The 1,748-nt window shown below is 34.2% G+C and overlaps 1 protein-coding gene across 1 annotated transcript; it reads right to left on the bottom strand.

Moving 5' to 3' along the window:
* Positions 1-823: 823 nt before the first annotated feature.
* Positions 824-1,265, bottom strand: LOC119636339 (larval cuticle protein 4-like). Its single transcript, XM_038031642.1, has 2 exons — positions 1,254-1,265; positions 824-1,162 (listed from the first exon to the last, which is right to left on the bottom strand). Exons 1-2 carry the CDS (start codon positions 1,263-1,265, stop codon positions 824-826), a joined length of 351 nt encoding a protein of 116 aa, XP_037887570.1.
* Between the last annotated feature and the right edge of the window lie 483 nt (positions 1,266-1,748).

Here is a 1,748-nt window from a genome sequence, read left to right as displayed (position 1 = left end):
AAAAAAAAAAAATTGCCTTACTTTGCTCAAAAGCTGAAATATTTTGTTCAAAGCGCCAAACACACAAATATCAAGATTTTTAAAATCATGCTCGTGCTACGCTACTTGTCGCCATGGACGTGCGTCTATTTTTTTTTTTTTAACTCTTTTTTTTTTTTTTCTTATTTCTTGTTCTGCGTGTTGCAGAACTTCGGTATTGCCATTTTTTAGCATTGTTTAAAAATATATTTTTTTTTATGTAAGTGCTGCAACTGAATAACTTTCTTTTAGTCTTGTACTCTAATCTTTCTTATTTCTTGTAAAAAGTCTTACACTACCCTGTTTGCCTTATGTGAGGAGTGATCGATAATGTGATCCGATCGGAACCATTTTCAATAGCGTTCGCCAAGAACATGTCGGTGTATCAAATTTCATTAAAACATCTCAGAAATTGCAATCAGCAGGAACAAGAAAACAAGAGAGACAGACGGACAGACAACGTTAGATCGGCTCAGGAAATGATTCTCTTTTCTGGACATTGTATACATCCGCACAAACTTAGTATATCTGTGCACTACAAGTGGTATAGGGTATAGAAACGATAACAAACTAAACACAGGACTAACAGCTTAAAAAACTGGTGCTTTATCTTCTCAGCTATAGTGTCTAGTCACTTCAGTATGTTCAGTCTTGTTAAAGGATTTCCAATTAATCTTGCTAAAGGTTAATAGATCGATCTAATGTAATTGAAATTAACTCATTTTTTTTTTTTTTAATTTAATTTATTTTCAAACGTTTAGCTTAACTCTTAATCCATTTTTACACGCCACCCTTAGATCCCATCTTAGTTTTCTTTGCCGGGATGGCTTTTGATGTATTCAAGAGCCTTTAAAACGTGAGCGGGTACGGGTGGTGGTGTTGGCAATAAATCGCTGGCTGGATGATAACCTTGCTCGTCAGCCACGTAACTGACCTTAACATGTACACCTTCGGGAGAAATCCATTCGAAATGGCCATCAGCATTTCCATGAGCATCACCTTGGGCGGATGCTTGGATGTGATTGCTCGTTTCAAAATCGTATTTGAAACCGTCAGCTTCAACATTAACATCCAAATTTTTGGTTTCAGCATGTGCTTCTTCCCCAGCGGCTGCCACGTAGGCGATCAAGGCAGTGATGAGTATCTAGCAAATAAAGGCAGGCGTGTGCATAATAATTAGAAAAAGAAAAGAAAAAAATTAACTCAAAACGAAGGACTTTTTGCCTTTAACTTACAAACTTAAACATTTTCTTTTCTTGTGTTGTTTGTGATTTGTTCGATTGGAACAGAGAAATGGAATTGATGCCTTGTTCAGCTGTTGATAACGTTATTTATATCGCATCAAAAACGCAAATATCAAAAAAAAAAAAAAAAGAATATAATCTAGTTTTCAAAGCTTTCGATATGAAGACGAAAAGAAGAGCTATTACTTTCTAATTGCACGAGTATTGAATGTTGTGGTTTCGCATGTGGTTGCTTTCTTCTTTTTTTTTTTTTTTTCTCTGTACACCTTCAAGACTTTCAACATTTTTCAATAATATTTTGTAGAAAATTTCTTGCAGAATTTAAATTTCTTGATCTGCAATAGAGATACTATTTAAATGTCTTGCATCATTTCGAATGTTATTGAAGATGAATAAATATTTACCATCAAATGTTTCTGAAGCAGCATCCTAGCTCCCTAAATATAATTTAAGGAAATTATGCATAAATTCTTCTAAAGTCAATCT

Source organism: Glossina fuscipes, unplaced genomic scaffold (genome assembly GCF_014805625.2).
Source record: "Glossina fuscipes isolate IAEA_lab_2018 unplaced genomic scaffold, Yale_Gfus_2 28, whole genome shotgun sequence".
Lineage (NCBI taxonomy): Eukaryota > Metazoa > Arthropoda > Insecta > Diptera > Glossinidae > Glossina > Glossina fuscipes.
This window is presented reverse-complemented; position numbering and strand designations above follow the sequence as displayed.